Raw genomic sequence first — 14,948 nt, 5'->3', positions numbered from 1 at the left:
ATCCAGAGGGATATAACCTCAGATATAAATTGAGGGATTGCACAATCTTTTATGCCAATTAGAGTTTGATCACACTGTAGCTATTTGTCAGGGGGTACATCACTCTCAGATGGTTCTTAGTCATCAGAGATTAGTGGTTGTTCGAAGAAAGCTCTTCGAAAAAGTAATTTCTGATAAGGCAGCTAAAGCTTTTCTGAACCATCAAGCCAAAATCTTTGAAAATAGAAAAAGGGATGGATGCATTTTGTCAATCAAGTTTAAGAAAGAAACAATTGGAATCATGTTTATATTTTTTTTAAACTCCCAAGGGGCAGGATATATTGTGGCGGGATAATAAAGTTTTTCAATCCATTTATACAAAAATGTAATGTCAAAACATAGCGTCTTGACTATTTTTAATATTTAAAGCCACAACAGTTTTTACTGAACAAGAGAAAATAATTTGGGATTCTTCCGTAGATGTAAAGGGAGAAAGAGCGATCTTATCCCTATCATCGGATAAAGCATCGTGTCCGCACATTATCCCATCTGAATTCTACAAAGTATTTTTCAAGATACTTTCTACAGTTTTGCCAACTTTTTTTCAGTGTTTTGAAAACAGTAACAAAGTACCTCCATCATGGCATGAAACATATTTCGATTTTGTTTTTAAAAGAATAAGAATTCTAAACTATGCTCTTCCCATCTACCCACCTCTCTCATCAATCGACTATAAAATCTTTCCTAAAGTAATAGATAAACATCTGGTTCTTAGGCTAAGCAGGCGGGTTGAACCCTATGCAGCATGGTTGCATACCATGCAGAGATCCTACCACCCCTACTAACCTGGTGACTGCCGAATTTCATGTGGAAGAGGCACTAGGAAAGCGTTCAGGATGATCCTATTGGAAGCAAAGAAGGCATTTAAAAGTCTCCTGGCCATTCTTCTGCACCACACAGGATGTCATGGGCTTCTGTCTAAAGTATCTCGCAAAGACTAAAAAGCTTTATGAATGCCTCTTTGCTTCTATCGTATATATGGCAATCTTTCAAAAGCTATGCTCATAATGTGGGTTTCACTGCAAGGTTGCCAATTTCTCTGTTATTGCTCACCTGAGATACCACAATAATAGGTTGGTATAATATCCTTTATGGATATAATTGCTATGTGATGTCGGGTAAAAGCATAGCTGTAGGTTGATCAGCCCAACATTTCCCTTTGGTGATCTCAATTCCTGGATATTTGTGGCATGGTCAGTTAACACTGGTTTGGGAGCCAAACGCTTCCAGAATGCAGTCCTTTTTATCTATTTAGGTTTCAGGTTCAGTCATGTGCTTGCATGCATATTTCTATTTGGGTCCTAGCTCGACAGGATATACCTTTTGTAGCTCTCTGGCTGGGTAACAACTATATTAGCTAGTAGTTTCATTGGTAAAGAGTTCGATTCAGAGAATTATTTGGTGTCATAAGAGTTAAGTTGTGTGTATTCTGATATCATTTTATGTTGAATCCTTTTTTCCATTTTGGTACATTCCAAGACGCTTAATCATATGCCTTGCAGTCACTCTAATCCTGCTTCTTCTGTTAACAATATATATTGTTGCAAGTAGAAATCATTGTAACACTGGACCCTGTGCTATTAATTTAATGCCATGTATGAAAGGTTTGCCGTGGATTTCTTGGACAATCTTTTGTACATAAAAATAAAAAATAAATATAAGGGAGAAGTGGCTTAATGAAATAATTAAGTGTCACATTTTCATCTCTAGAGTGCTTGGACGACTATAGAGTCAGAAATGAAACGTAGACATGGACCAGGCAGTGGCATCAAAATCCATCAGAGACTTGTTGCGACTTCTGAAGGCTAGCAGAACCTCATAAGCTACAAGTAAAGTTATTGCAAGAGTATCAAAAAAGCTGTGATTCTCCTGTAGCGAAAAGGGGCTTGTAAATCCTTTCTATCACCTCTCACTAACATACTGTAAACATTGTCCCCTTACCTCAGGGATGTACAGAACTGGGCTTCATAACTGATGGGTAGGCAGCTGCTGGATTTAAAGTATAAATGGTTCAGGGAGGCACAATAAATACTTTGCGCAAAAGAAGGATTATGAAAATAAGTTTGAAATTAAAAATGTACTTCTGCTTTAGAAGGTTGCCAACATCAGACAAAAAGGTCTACATGTATTAAAGAATAGAGTGATGTTAGTTACCAGACTATGCTTCCAGTGAGCAGTACTGCAAAACGGGAAGACTTGTTTAGAGGTCTACAATACAGAATGAGTGGACAAAATGTATTGCTTAAACTAAAGAGCGGGGACAATGTAGAACATAAAGGGAGTTGAAAGGCTAAAATGTCCATGGGCATCTCCAGGCTGTGATCGCTGAGCTCTGGTTTCATTTCAAACAGAATCAGTGGAAAAGCAAAGTGAACTGACACTGGTAGCAAAGATAAGTATGGAAAAAGACACCAAAGGCATATAAGATTTGCTGCACAAAATAGCTGCAAAAACAATTGAAATGCCAGTGTGTGCTGCTCTGAAGTTTTTCACAACAGAAACTGAAGACCATGACAAGACCTTCACCGCCTATTTGCCTTCTCCATCTGCGTCACTGTGTGAGTGAAGGAGGCTTGCCACAAAAACGTCTCAGAGGGATTTCATGCAGAAGACAGAAGTTGGTTCAGCATAAAACCCATTGCTCTTACCAAAACCAGACATCCTAAAATACATAAGATTAGGGACAAATCAAACACACTAAACAGTAAAGACTCAATCAGTGGCAAGATGTATTCCCATAAAGAAGCCCCTCTCTTTTTGATCGCATAATCGAGTTTAGAGCTAAAACCTGCAGGAAGTGATGGAAGACGTTGTTAACACAAAATGCAAAATAAGTTCCACAGGCAACATTTTAAAATATACACCTATATTAACTAGAAACTGCAGAATATTAGGATACAATAATACACACACCTTTGGAATTCAATCCCACCTGAAACCCGAACTCTAGCATCTTTACCAGCCTTCAAAAATTAGGTCAAAGCCTTGCTCCTTTTCAATTCTTCCCCGATTCCACCCTAATTTAGATCGGTTACCCCTGATCTTAGCTTACCCCTGAGGAATCTTCCTGGTGCCAGGACCTGGTACAAGGATATGATGATCATCTCTACTAAGATGCTTTAATGTGTACTTTATGCTTATATTGTTTCCCTGTCACTTATAGTGCCCGTTAACTTTGCTCTTTGAACGCAACTACCCGTGTCATGAATTTGTGGTGTTATGCAAAGTGCTCAAATTCTCTACATCCTACTACGTGCACTATAAAAGCCTTTAAATAATTAACAAAATAAATATTAAATAGGGCATAGAGCTATGGTGCTACATGAAGACTTTCTCCTTCGGTCCCATTACTGTAAATAGTAGTATGCAAGAAAATGATCTTGGTGTTGTCTAATGTGGTTTGCAGATAAAGGCTCTGGGACCTAACCTGGCTATGACATGATTTGGCTAACATGTGGCAGAGGTTGGTGACAATGAGAAAATTAACCTTGGCCGTTTAGTTTTGTGGTAGCCAAATGGCTTTCGAGTGCTTGCTGGTGCAAATGGTATCTGAAAAAGCCAGCAATAATGGGCTGTGTGGACATCCATTTTTGTATTTACTTTGTTTTGCACATAGATTCTTTCTGCAAATTACATATTCTGCACGGCAACTGCCGCAAATTACGTCAAGTAGAACAGAGCACTGGCCGTTGGGGGAAAAATCCTTTTGGCATATTATAAAGTCATATACTTGATTTTCCAAAAGCCAATGTGTAGTGGCAACTTAAATGCTCATGTTCGTTTCCTGGTCAGCAACTTCAGATACAAGGTCTTGGTGTCTCAGTGCTTGAAGAAACACTTCCTGTCTTGATTACATTTTCTCTCACTCTGGACTTGGTGGACTAAGGTCTAAGCTCCAAAACACTTGTCTCAAAGTACCAGTGTTTGGTACCATGGCAATCAGGCATGCATGACCATGGCCTATTTCAGGTGCAAACTAAGGAGACACGTTCAGTTCTCTCGACTGTGGGAAGCATACTCATCATATGGTTGCATCGCCCCAGTCCTTGCAAGTTATTTTGAAAAGTGGCAAAAATTATGTCAAGGCAATTCAAAATTTGGGATCCACGTATTATAGCAAAATCCTATTTTATAAATGGTCACTTTATTTATTGGAATGCAACACAAATGTTAAACTCTCAGAAGAGGAACAGCCTCTTCCATCGGACAGGGGAAACAACGTAATTAAACTGGCCAATCTTAGGTCTGCAGAGTGGAAATGCATTTCTACTGACTCATTCTACTCTTTCCAAAATGCAAAATAAATAATACCTCCTTGGTGTAATAACTGCTTAAAAAACCACCCTTGAATCCTGATGATCTTTCCAATTTTTGACCTATTTCTTTACTTCCTTTTCTTTCCGATATTCTTGAATGGACTGTCTTTATACAGGTATCTTCATTTGTTCATACAAGTAATGTCTTCTCACCCACAATCTAGCTTTTAAGATGAATATTACACTGAACCTACTCTGGTGTATGGTACAATTTACTTCCTTCATTCATTCATTTTATTTTGGATTTTTGAAAAGCAGGACACTCATCTTGGAGGGGATATCACAGCGCTGTGGCAAGCTATGAAACCTAGGTTGCGTAAGGCAGAAATAGAATAATCATTTTAGAAAAAGCCACGTTTTTAGCTTTTTTCTGAAACCAAGATAGTCATCAGTACAGCGGAGGTCTAGAGACGGTAATCATTTATTTTCGTCTTAATAAGCTTTCTTCCGTCCTCATTCCGTTAGACCTTTCTGACACAATGGACAACTGCATTAATCATTTCTCTCTACTCTCGGAAATTCAGCTTGTGCTCATAATTGGCTTTATTCAAATATCACCATATGCCGTTTCTCGGTCTATGGAAAGGTACCTTTGATGTGATGTGAAGGTTAGTTAATGTGAAAGTGCACTGTGAGTGGTTCCCTTTTCTTATAATATTTATCAGGTATTCTGTTGACCATTTAAGTAATGTTTCTGTCCACCCGTAACGCACCAAGCAGACAGAGTGGAGACACTATAAAGTAAACACCACAAGAGTTTGCCTGATTGTCGCCTGCCAACACCACCTTTAGTCTGCCTGATTTGGGTAGTCACTGTGAGGAAAAGAGTTAAGGGGATGGACCTGCCCCATGCATTTAAGACACCATTATTAGGAAGAAAACGGGCAACAACTTCTGAGAGATTCACAGGTCAAGTACCATTGCCTATACAAAGGGCCTCAGAGCCACAAGTGGGATAAATATCCTTGTTACGCCTTTAGTATGTGTTTTTGAAGCATATTTATAGCAAATGTAACTATCCTTTTTCTGGTACCGTATAATGTTGGGAGTTATCTGTGCCCTATCATATACCAATTTCACTATAGAGAAAGTGGAAAAAGCAACTACCCTTCACTGTTGAACCTCCTCTCACCACAGGTAACCTCTGCCATTTTCTACATGTTTCTTTATGGTTATGACTTTTGTGAATTGCATGCAATCTTAGCAATATTTTTTTACCATAGTTTCATCTGTCATGTCAAAAGTAAAGTGCTTTGATATACATAAAACTGGAATATATTTTACTTCATGGCCACTAACCCAGGCATGTCCAACATGCATAGCTCCATTTCTGGCGCTGTAATTTATGTCATCCTTCAGGTCTTCAAATCCGTGCCACACTATCTTCACCGTGGAGGTGTGGCTAGCCTTCTGCCTGCCATTTTGGTCAGAATGGTTATTGCCTTGGAGCGAGGCATTTTGCTTTTTCTTCTCAGCTAAGTCCTGCTTTGACTTTTCCTGCTGTTGCCGTGGAGAAAGCAGCTTGGTCATCTTACCGAAAGTCACCGTCACAGGCGGCTGTAAATGTGCTGGCTCTATGTGCCACGGAAACACGTGAACAGAGTTGAACAGATCATACTCAGTTGGTAAAGAAGATATGCTCTGTCGGATGTGAGACCGGCACTTAAACACTCTGAACACTGCATCAAGATGAATAAGGCTCAGGGATGTCATTTCAAATGGAGTCACCTCATTATTGCCCAATGGACTTTGCAGTGTCCTCTCCGAGCGTCCAGAGAATATGCTACCTATCAAGCCCCAGATGCTTGGGAGAGTATTTACATCTGTTCCATCTCTTTGGTTGGAAATATTCTGTCCATCTGCACCCAAATGGGGATAAGGCTCATTTGTACATTGTGCCATGTGCGCTTGTTCTGAATCTGTATTATTTTTACTCAGGCGTTCACGCAAAGCGTCAGATTGATGGGAGGACTGCCGCAAGTCCCCTTCTGGTAGGCGCGTTTTTGGAGTCACCAAAAGTTCTGTTAGAGCCTCGAGCCTTCCATAGGGGGCCGCTGGCTGAAGCTCGCCTGCAATAACAAGGACACATTAACTTGATTCCACTTGAAATGCCAGGATTCGCGTAGCATCTAAAAATTCTTAGTAATTGGACAGTATATGCATCACACCACTTACCAATTTTAATAAAAATGCAAGTATGTTGCTCAATCCAAACAGGAAATATTCCACCTGTATACACTATTCGGATCTGATCTAAAATAAGCCTTTCAAGCGATAACGCATGTAGCTCCTGAAAAGAAAATTAGATTTTTATTAAAATGCAATTCACACAAGTGTACAAAAAGTGTACAAAAAGAACAGATTCTGGCGTTCATAGTAATTGGTGCCTTCACTTGTGTATGGCTTTCTGTTGAACTCAGAGCTTTAAGCTGGGCACTGATCCCAGACCCTGCGCTAATATTAAATAATCAATGTCACAAGCCAATTCAACTTTTAATCTGGACATGAATATACCTAAATGGCTGGGATCCCCTATGCAGTTTAAATGCACACTGGAAAACTACAGGCAAATATATTTTTAAGTATACTTTAAACCCTTACAGAGCATCTCAACCAGTTAACATTAGATGCACTGAAAACGGCAGAGTTGGGCATGTTGTTTTAATTACATTGTGAAAACATAAAAAAGCAGGTAGGATGCTTTATGAACCAGAAACAAAAGAGGAATGAATTATTGTTTGCGATAAGTGATCATTGATTAATCTGGATGGGTGCCATTGTTTGCTCACCACGACTAATGTGCTTCTTGCAGTTCAAGCAGTACATACCAACTTTCAGAAATGCTAGCTGTTTCTTGCTTTGCATTCCCACCAGCACCTTCTATTGGACAAGATCTTAGCTTCGTACTTCTGAGCTGCTAGAAGAGTAGCACAAACGATTCTTGTCGCTCAACATGCTCTAAACCTTTTGTCTGGGGTATGGGAGTTGTAAAAATGTGCCATACAACGGACTTTTCAAAGCCTTTTAAATGTACTTTTTTTTTTTATTCCTCATATATCACCAGAGGCGTCTGCAACTCTCAGACCGCTCAATCAATCCATCCACCATGCAGTCACTGCAGTCGCCCAAGGTCCTGACACCATACAGGGCCTTCACCTCTATCGGTGCCATAGTGTAATCATTGGAATGTGACATCTGTTCCCAAAGAACAGCACCAATTTGAAAAGTCAGACCATATGACTGCTGGACGGGACTTTTATGAGCCCAAATCTAACTGCCGTACCCTAACAGCCGCCTTAATCCAATCTTCTACTTTTGGGGGTATGGGATCTCTCCATTTCATACAGATTTCTCTTCTGGTAATTAATATCAAATAGAACAGCAGCCCTCTCTGTGGTCGCCTCAGAAGGCTGTTTGTTGTCTCGTAGACTCCGAAAAAAATGAGCAAAGGATTCAAACTAACCTCCACATCAAAAATATCTTTCAAGAGTAATTCTATTCCTTCCTAGCATTCTCTTAACCTGGGGCATTGGGAGAAAATATGTATGTCATTGGCTTCCACATAACCACACCTATAACACTGAGGAGGCGGCTGGGGGGCAAACTCTGCAATTTTGAATGGTGTCCAGTAGAGTTGATTAATAGTAAAGAACTGATTCCTCTTCAAGTTTGCTGGTTTGACAATGGAGTACAGGAGCCTCAGGGAATTATCCCAAAGCGGTTTAAGATCTATCTCCTGAAAGCTGCAAATAAGGTCGGGGGAGGGGGGTGGTAGCATCTTCTACTCAACCTCCAGAAACTTCTCATACCACCTTGCAACCTCCTTACTCTTTGGTCCTGTGTCATGGAGAAAAAACTCTAGCTCCCAGGCACCCCTTATCTCATGTTTTGATACCACAAACCAAGAGGAAAGTTGGATAAATGTAAACTTGGACAGGTTATTTCTAGTTATTGCCTTTAAAACTTCTCATGGATGCAACCACTCTGCTGTCAAGTCAGCTGAAAATATGATATCCACCCCCCTTAGCGGAAGACTAAAGCTATCCTTGAGGCATAATGAGGTACCTGGGGAATCCCAGATTGGGACCAGATCTGAATAATATCCTAAACCCCACATTTTCCTGATCTTATACCAAACATTTAGTGCAGATATCAATACTTTTAATCAGACTACTGCAACAAATCTAGGTGCACCAAACTTTTAAAGAAATCCCTCTGCACTGAACTGTCTCACCATAGCCCCAAGGAGCTTCCCCCATGTGGAATCATCTGGGTTCCCCAGCAGCATCCAGACATTCTTAAATTGAAATGCTGCACAATACAAGGTAAAGTCAGGCAAAGCCAGCACTCCCTTATCAAGCCTGTGTCTAAGATTTATCCAGGCCAACCTAGCCCTTATAGGCCCAGATAAAGCGGACAACTTTTCCCTGAATTTTGTCAATTCCTAATTTTGGAAACGCAAGGGGGATGGCATTGAAGAGATAAGTCAATTTGGGAAGAATTACCATTTTTATCAAATTGACCTGCCCAAATATAGTTAATGGGAGATTTTTCCATCTGGCAAGTAACCAGTCGATTTCTTTAGCAACCCTTTGTAAATTAATCTGGGAGATTTTGTCTACCTCATCCACGATTAGAATCCCCAGATATCTAAAACTGGGGCTCACTCTCCCACCCCATTTTCCAACACATTACCTCAGTTTTAGAGGTATTTGCTGAGTATCCTGATAGGGTGCCAAATTCCGCTAGAAGGTGATCTAACCTCGGAACGGTTGTAGCAGGGTCTGATGTATAGATCAATAAATCGTCAGCGTATAACGCAACTTTACTGCTATAAGGAGGAGTGCTAAAGGGGGCTATCAAAGCGTCTAATCTCAAAAGTTGGACCAGCGGGGTGTATGTATATATGTGTGTGTATGTATATGTATATATATATATATATAAAAAAAATCAAACAATATGGACAATATGGGTGAATGAGGGCAACCCAGTCATGTCCCTCTAGATATACTGAAACTGGGTGACAATATACCATTTAGAAGGATCTTGGCCAATGACCCCTCATACAATGACTGAAGTGTATATGACAAAACATGTGCCAAACCCCATTGCACTCATAACCTCAATGAAAAACACCCCACAGACTCGGTCAAAGGCCTTGGCTGCATCCATAGCAACCACGGGCAAGGGAGCAGAGCGTTTTTTTTTTTAGCAAGATCTATTGTGCCAATAGGCTGTTGAGTCTGCTCCTGTATTCGCCTCTCAGGAATGAAGCCCTTTTGGTCTGAGTATCAGCTGAGGAGCACACTTAGCCAATCTCCCCTCTAAAATACTCCTAAAAACTTTATAATCTGCATTTAGCAGGGAGATTGATCAATAGGAATCAGCCCTGCTGGGGTCCTTAAGAGGGTTTCAAAATGAGAACTATTGTGGCCTCCTTCCAAGGTTTATGGATGCATCCCCCAGTCTATATATTGAGTTAAACAAGTTTTCCAAAATCGGAATCCGTTCCTCTATCAGTAGTTTATAGACTTCATTTGTGAGGGCATCCATACCCGCAGCCTTGCCATTCGCGCTTTTGACCAGGCTTAGACGGATTTCTTCCTTAGTTATGGGGGCCTCAAGTGTCGCCTGAGTCACAATTGTTAACTTGGCAGTTGTAACTTACTTAACCACGCCTAAATGAGCTCTTGATTAGGACAGATCTCCTCCTTATATAATGTACAGAATTGAATATGCTACTTACCAGTATGCATCTGTTCTTGGCATGTAGGGCTGCTGACATTCATATCTGTGCATAGATCGCCGCCTAGTGTTGGGTCCGGATGATTGCACATTGTTGTCCTGGAAGAGTCTTCGAAGTATCACGAGATAGGTGGCTCCTCCCCTGGACTACAGTGCGCATGGGCATCCTCTCCATCCTTAGATTGTTTTTCGCCATTGTGGCAGTGATGGAGTAGATACAGTAAGTGATGACCATGCTATACACAAATTCTGAGTGCTGCAGCCGCTACAGGCGCCGGGGAGGAGGGTGGGCGATATGAATGTCAGCAGCCCTACATGCCAAGAACAGATGCATACTGGTAAGTAGCATATTCAGTTCGAGGCATGTGGGCTGCTGAAATCATATCTGTGCATAGATTATATAGCAGTCCCTCCATTAGCGGCGGCTGCCCGTGCCAGCTGCAGCAGTCTGAAAAAGAGTTTTGAGAACAGCCTGTCCTACAGCTGCCTGCGGTTTTGAGTGTACATCTACACAGTAGTGTTTGGTAAATGTATGTATAGTGGACCATGTGGCTGCTCTACATATTTCCTGTAAAGGAATGTTTCCTAGGAAAGCCATGGACGCCCCTAACTTTCGTGTTGAGTGGGCTCGTGGGGGAATCATTAATGTGCGTTTAGCTTTTTGATAGCAAATTTGAATACATTTAACGATCCATCTGGCTATCCCTGCTTTGGAAATGGCGTTGCCCTTGTGTTGTGGAGAAAAGGCAACGAAAAGTTGTTTTGTTTTCCTAAAATCCTTTGTTCTGTCTATATAGTACATGAGGGCCCTCTCTACATCTAGTGTATGGATCATTCTCTCTGCGACATTTTGTGGACTTGGAAAGAAAACAGGCAGTTCAATAGTCTGATTCATGTGGAACTGCGATATCACTTTAGGCATTTGCGTGAACCTGTATGAATGGCTCTTGAATGGTTAGTGCCTGGAGTTCACTAACTCTTCTTAACGAAGTGATTGCCACTAAGAAAGCTACTTTCCAGGTGAGGAATTGAATCTCACATGAATGGAGAGGTTCAAAAGGTGGACCCATTAATCTGGTGAGGACCACATTGAGGTTCCACACTGGTGCCGGTGGGTGTCTTGGGGGAATTACTCGTTTGAGTCCCTCTAAGAAGGCTTTGATGGCAGGCACTCTGAATAAAGAGAGGTGCTGCCTGTTTTGAAGATAGGCTGCTATCGCGGTTAAATGTATACGTATGGAGTTGTATGCCAGATTGCATCGGTATAAGTGTAAGAGGTAACAGATGATGTTTTGAATGGATGCGTCCAGCGGGTTAATGTCATTGTTGTTGCAGTAAATGACAAACCTTTTCCATTTAGCCGCATAGCAAGCTCTGGTTGTGGGTCTTCTGGCCTCCTTGATGATATCCATACATTCAGGTGGCAGGTTTAGGTAGCCAAACTCTAAGACCTCAGGAGCCAGATTGCCAGGTTCAGCTGTTGCGGATCTGGGTGCTGAATTTCGCCATGGTTCTGCGTTAAAAGTGCGGGTGTGATCCGCAGCCTTTGATGCGGCACCACGGAAAGTTCTAGAAAGGTGGTGTACCATGGTTGGCGTGCCCATGTGGGAGCAACTAGGATGAGTGTCAGTGAGTGTTGTCGCAGTTTGCGTGCCACTAGCGGTATTAATGGCGCTGGGGGAAAAGCGTACGCAAATCTGCCGGACCAGTTCATCCATATCGCATTGCCCTGTGACTGCGGATGTGGGAACCTAGCGGCAAAGCTTTGGCATTTTGCGTTTTCGTTTGTGGCGAATAGGTCTATCTCTGGATGACCCCACTGTTGGAAGTACGGTTGGAGTACTGACGGATGTAGCTCCCACTCGTGCATCTGGTGGCTGTGTCTGCTGAGCAGATCCGCCATCTGGTTGTCCTTGCCCGGGAAGTTTTCCGCCATGAGGAATATGTTGCTCTGAATGGCCCACTTCCACATGCTCTGAGCCAGATGAGACAACTGCGGAGAGTGTGTTCCTCCCTGCTTCTGTATGTAGTACATGGCAGTCATGTTGTCCGTTCGGATCAACACGACTTTGTTGCACAAGTGTACTTTGAATGCCTTCATGGCTAGGAAGATTGCCATCAGTTCCAGAATGTTGATGTGCATCTTCTTTTGCTGTGTCGTCCATAGTCCTTGCACTGTGTAATTGAGTACATGAGCTGCCCATCCCTGGAGAGAGGCGTCCGCTGTCAGTATTATTTGCGGAACAGGCTCTTGGAACGGTCGGCCCTTGCAAAGGTTTTGTGGATTACACCAATGCAGAGAGTAGTATGCCCGACCGCTCACCAACACTAGGTCTTTTAATTGTCCGTGAGCCTGATTCCATTGACGTGCTAAGCACTCCTGAAGCGGGCGCATATGTAGTCTCGCGTGCGGGACTATGAAAATGCAGGAGGCCATCATGCCTATCAACTGCATGAACACTCGCGCTGGAAGGGAGTGTTGAGGTTTGAACTTTGTGATCAGCAGTTGCATGCTGTTGATTCTCACTAAATTTGGCTGAGCTGTGGCTGTCAGAGTGTTTATGGTTGCGCCCAGGTACTGTCGTACGTGTGCGGGTTGAAGATGTGATTTTGGGTAATTTAGTGAGAATCCCAGACTGTGAAGAAGGTGAATGGTGAGGGACATGTGGCTGGCACATTGCTGGGCTGACTTTGCCTGAACAAGCCAGTCGTCCAGGTAAGGGAAGACGTGAATGTGCTGTCTCCGTAGATGTGCAGCCACTGTTGCTAGGCACTTGGTAAAGACCCTGGGTGCCGTTGTTACTCCGAAGGGGAGAACTTTGAACTGATAGCGATGCCCCTGAATAGTGAACCTGAGATATTTTCTGTGCGATGGGTGTATGGGTATGTGGAAATACGCATCTTTCAAGTCCAGTGTGGCTAGGAGTCTCCCTGACTGAGGAGCGGGAGAACCTGCTGTAGGGTGAGCATATGGAAATGCTCTGATAGAATGTAGTGGTTGAGGGGTCTCAGGTCTAGTATAGGTCTGAGAGAACCGTCCTTTTTTGGGATTAAGAAGTACAGAGAGTACACCCCTGTCCCCTGTTGGTTGACGGGCACGACTTCTATTGCACCTTTTTGCAGCATACTTAGTACCTCCTGCTGCAATAATGCCAAGTGCTCTACAGACATAGGACGGTGCTTTGGCGGTATGTTGGGTGGAGTGGACGTTAATTCTAGACAGTAACCGTACTGGATAATGTCCCTGACCCACCTGTCTGTGGTGATGGTTTTCCAGACTGACAGGAACTGCTGGAGTCTCCCCCCGACGTGGTCGGGGGGCAGGGAGAAGGCGTCACTGTTTGTTTTAGGGGGAGGACTTGGTGTTGCCGTACCCACGTCCTCTGCCTTTGGTGCTGGATCCACGATATCCACCTCTAGTGGTTTTATCATAGTTACTTTGCGTGCCCCCTTTATTGTACTGCTGCTGGGACCCCTGACCTCTAGCTGCTCCTCTATTCCCGGGGCGACGAAAGGAGCCACTACGAAACTGCTGCGACTGCAGAGCCCCCATTGATTTTGCAGTTTGTGTCTTTCTTAATTTTTTCGAGGGTAGTGTCAACTTCAGGGCCAAATAAATAGTCTGGGTTGACCGGTTGTTTTAAGATATTGTTCTGAATCTCAGGCTTGAAGCCTGAGATTCTCAACCATGCGTGCCTCCTCAACATGACGCTTGTGTTGATCGCCCTTGCTGCAGTGTCGGCTGCATCCAGTGCGCATTTGATGGGCGCATTTGTAAGGAGTTGTCCCTCTCTGATAAGGAGCTCCGCTGCCTCTTTGTATTCATCTGGCAAATGTTGTAGCAGTGATTCTAGGGTGTCGTAGTGGGACCTATCATAACGGGCCAGGAGTGCCTGTGTGTTGGCAATGCGCCAGATGTTTGCCGCTTGCGCTGCTATCCTTTTGCCTGTTGTCTCCAGCACTTTGGACTCCTTGTCGGGGGGAGGAGCATCACCCGTTGTTTGTGAATGGGCTCGTTTGCGAGCATTAGCAACAACCAGGGAGTCTAAAGGTAACTGACCCCTAATGTACATTGGGTCTCCGGGTGCAGGCTTGTATTTCTTTTCGATTCTGGGGTTCAGCACCCGTGCCCTGGTTGTTTCTTTAGAAATGTCTTTTGCAGGTTTTAGAACTCCCTTCAACATTGGCAGAGTTTTGACGGTTTTCTCGTAGAGTGGAGGGTGGCCCGGTCTCTGATGCGTTGCAACGATGCTGAGACCTGTTGCAAGGTGAACGCAGATGGCGCCTTGGAACCGATCGGCACCTTGGAGGTAGGCGTCGAAGCGGCATCCGACTTATTTCCAGTCTTTGGGTCGTCGATCCGAAGGGAGTTATCGACGCTTGTCGGAGTCGATGATTTGGCAGGCGCCGCCGTCTTCGATGTCGACGCAGACGGGTCGACCACCTTGACCTTGGTGGGTTGGGCCGTAATCTTCGGTGCCATAGGCCGAGGCGCCTTGTGGGGACCGAGGGCCTTCTTCTTTGGTTCGGCGCCGGGACCCGTCGCGGTGAGCTCTGCACCGAAATCTCATTTGGCGCGTTCGGTGCCGATGACCTGTGCCGGCGAAGGAGTGGAGGGCTTCGAGGCCTTCGATTCGATCGCAACCTGTTTCACTTTCGGTTTCGATGTAACCGGTGCGACGGACGGTTTCGGTTTCACTGAAGGGAATCCGGTCGTCTTCGATAATAATGGCTCCTGTGAAATGTTCGAGGCCGGGCCTTGAGGCGGGGCCGAAGAACCGTGTGACTGATCTCGGGTAAGGCCCGCAGGCGATCCCTCGACCTGAGCCTTATGACGACTTAGTCTCT

At 43.6% G+C, this 14,948-nt stretch overlaps 1 protein-coding gene across 2 annotated transcripts in view; it reads right to left on the bottom strand.

The window, feature by feature from the left end:
- PEX1 (peroxisomal biogenesis factor 1) overlaps positions 1-14,948 on the bottom strand; it is an 831,513-nt gene that overhangs the window by 662,580 nt on the left and 153,985 nt on the right. For both annotated transcript variants that reach the window (XM_085631051.1, XM_085631052.1), the window contains exons 4-5: positions 6,531-6,645; positions 5,655-6,424 (exon numbers count right to left, since the gene is read on the bottom strand). In XM_085631051.1, the coding sequence (XP_085487177.1) occupies positions 5,655-6,424; positions 6,531-6,645 (885 nt within the window). The remainder of the gene's footprint in view (positions 1-5,654; positions 6,425-6,530; positions 6,646-14,948) is intronic.

The sequence above is a fragment of the Triturus cristatus genome, chromosome 10 (genome assembly GCF_964204655.1).
Source record: "Triturus cristatus chromosome 10, aTriCri1.1, whole genome shotgun sequence".
In the NCBI taxonomy this organism is placed as follows: domain Eukaryota; kingdom Metazoa; phylum Chordata; class Amphibia; order Caudata; family Salamandridae; genus Triturus; species Triturus cristatus.
This window is presented reverse-complemented; position numbering and strand designations above follow the sequence as displayed.